Below are 1,762 nucleotides of genomic sequence, written 5' to 3' on the forward strand. Positions count from 1 at the left end.
TTAATATTTAATATTTTTAATTATTGCAAAACTAAATTGCGACTTTTTTTTTTTTTACTTGTTATACACCTGGCTATCAGAGATCCCTGTGAATATATATTTATGAATTTTTTAAAATAAGAACTTTATGTGAACTACCTTTTCTAAGGAACAAAATAAGCAGTGAACCGATGTGACGATACAGGGTTAGAATAGTTCAGCGTTTGGACCGCGTATGTCCCAAGTGTGACTCAAGAAGTATTTTATTTTCCTATAAATACAAGTTAAGCATCTCCTCTTCCTCCATTCCACAATAGACTTGAAGCGTAAGAGAGTATTTCACCGAAATTAACTGCCTTCGGTTTCTGTTGCAGTTGAGAATGAAGGTAAGTATTTTCTCCTACAGAACTTGTCACACTGTTTACGGCTTAATTTATGTGAGATTCATTTTCCTTAAACTCATAGAATAAGAAATGCAAGCTTTTACTATATGTGATTAACATTCACGTAAAAGGGAATGTTTGTTGTTCAACGGTGCAGCAAAAAATAGTTATGGAGGTATCAATGAACTCCAGCAAACACAGAACGAAGGCTATGAAGATTGCAGCCGTCGCAAACGGTATTTAGCATTCCTTAATTTCCGAATGAACATGTTTTGCTTTCCAGAACTGTACGATGATCACGAGACTTACCATGTCAGAGAAATACTGATACTGACCTCCGCAAATTGCAAGGAATAAATACATTTTGGTTCATTTAGTAATCTTTTTTAGTAGGTGTGGTCGTTTCATGCAACTAATATTGAACAAACTCTTCATTTTCTTCTTCTTTCTTTGTTGTTTTCCCTTCATACACGCGTCATATAAACTTTTCTAAATGTTTATTATGTAACAGTAACATGTTATGAAATCCTACATGGGTTCTGATACGGAGTTATTATGTTGGACAGGTGTGAATTCTGTGGAAATAGAAGGGTCAGACAAAGTTGTGGTGACTGGGGATGAAGTTGATTCGGTTAAGCTGGCCCGTGCCCTCAAGAAAAAATTTGGGCATGTTATGATAGTGAGTGTCAAAGAAGAGAAAGAAGAGAAAGAAGAGAAGAATTCGGAAGAGAAAGACGTGCTGTCTTGGCCAAATAATTACTTTCATCACTATCCTCCAACTCTGGTGTACGAAGACATTTACTCTCCACGCCAACCACCTCCTTGTTCCATCCTTTGAGATGTATCAGTATAATCTTCCTTGTTATATATGAGATATCAAAGATATATGTTCTTGTGATTTGCGAATTCTATAGTTAAGCTCGAGGATGCATGCAGTACTCACAGCTTCAGGATCGTAATATTGGGCATCATTCACAGAAAAGAGTTTATTTCATTGTCTTAGAACCATCATTTTGATTAATTTGACAATATTTGAGCAAACCCTTTGAGGTTCGTTACAAACTCTTAAAAAAAGACTAGAGAAAAAACCTTTAACACCTAAAATACCCCACAATGGATTTAAAACTACTTTATGTTCATCGATTAGCCATTTTAATTTTTAAATGTTAACGTCGAGATTCACTTCAACGTTAAACTAAAACTACCACTTATGCATATAATATAATTAAGATGGATTCATGTAATTCTATTAATTAATCTAGGTTTTTATATTCATATAATTCTATTAATTAATCTAGGTTTTTATATCAGAGATGATATCCATCCTAGCACTTGAAATAAAAGGCGTGGGCCGGAAGGGATGCTGGCTGCTGTTGATGCTTCCAAACGGAAGCCAGGCA

General features: G+C 34.9%; 1 protein-coding gene across 1 annotated transcript; it reads left to right on the forward strand.

Moving 5' to 3' along the window:
* The first annotated feature begins 247 nt into the window (after positions 1-247).
* Positions 248-1,258, forward strand: LOC105140450 (uncharacterized). The gene is made up of 3 exons (XM_011047294.1): positions 248-365; positions 520-598; positions 929-1,258. The coding sequence occupies exons 1-3, from the start codon at positions 360-362 to the stop codon at positions 1,198-1,200; spliced, it is 357 nt and encodes a 118-aa protein (XP_011045596.1). The 5' UTR covers positions 248-359; the 3' UTR covers positions 1,201-1,258.
* Positions 1,259-1,762: the final 504 nt, after the last annotated feature.

The sequence above is a fragment of the Populus euphratica genome, unplaced genomic scaffold (assembly GCF_000495115.2).
Source record: "Populus euphratica unplaced genomic scaffold, PopEup_1.0 scaffold186.1, whole genome shotgun sequence".
Lineage (NCBI taxonomy): Eukaryota > Viridiplantae > Streptophyta > Magnoliopsida > Malpighiales > Salicaceae > Populus > Populus euphratica.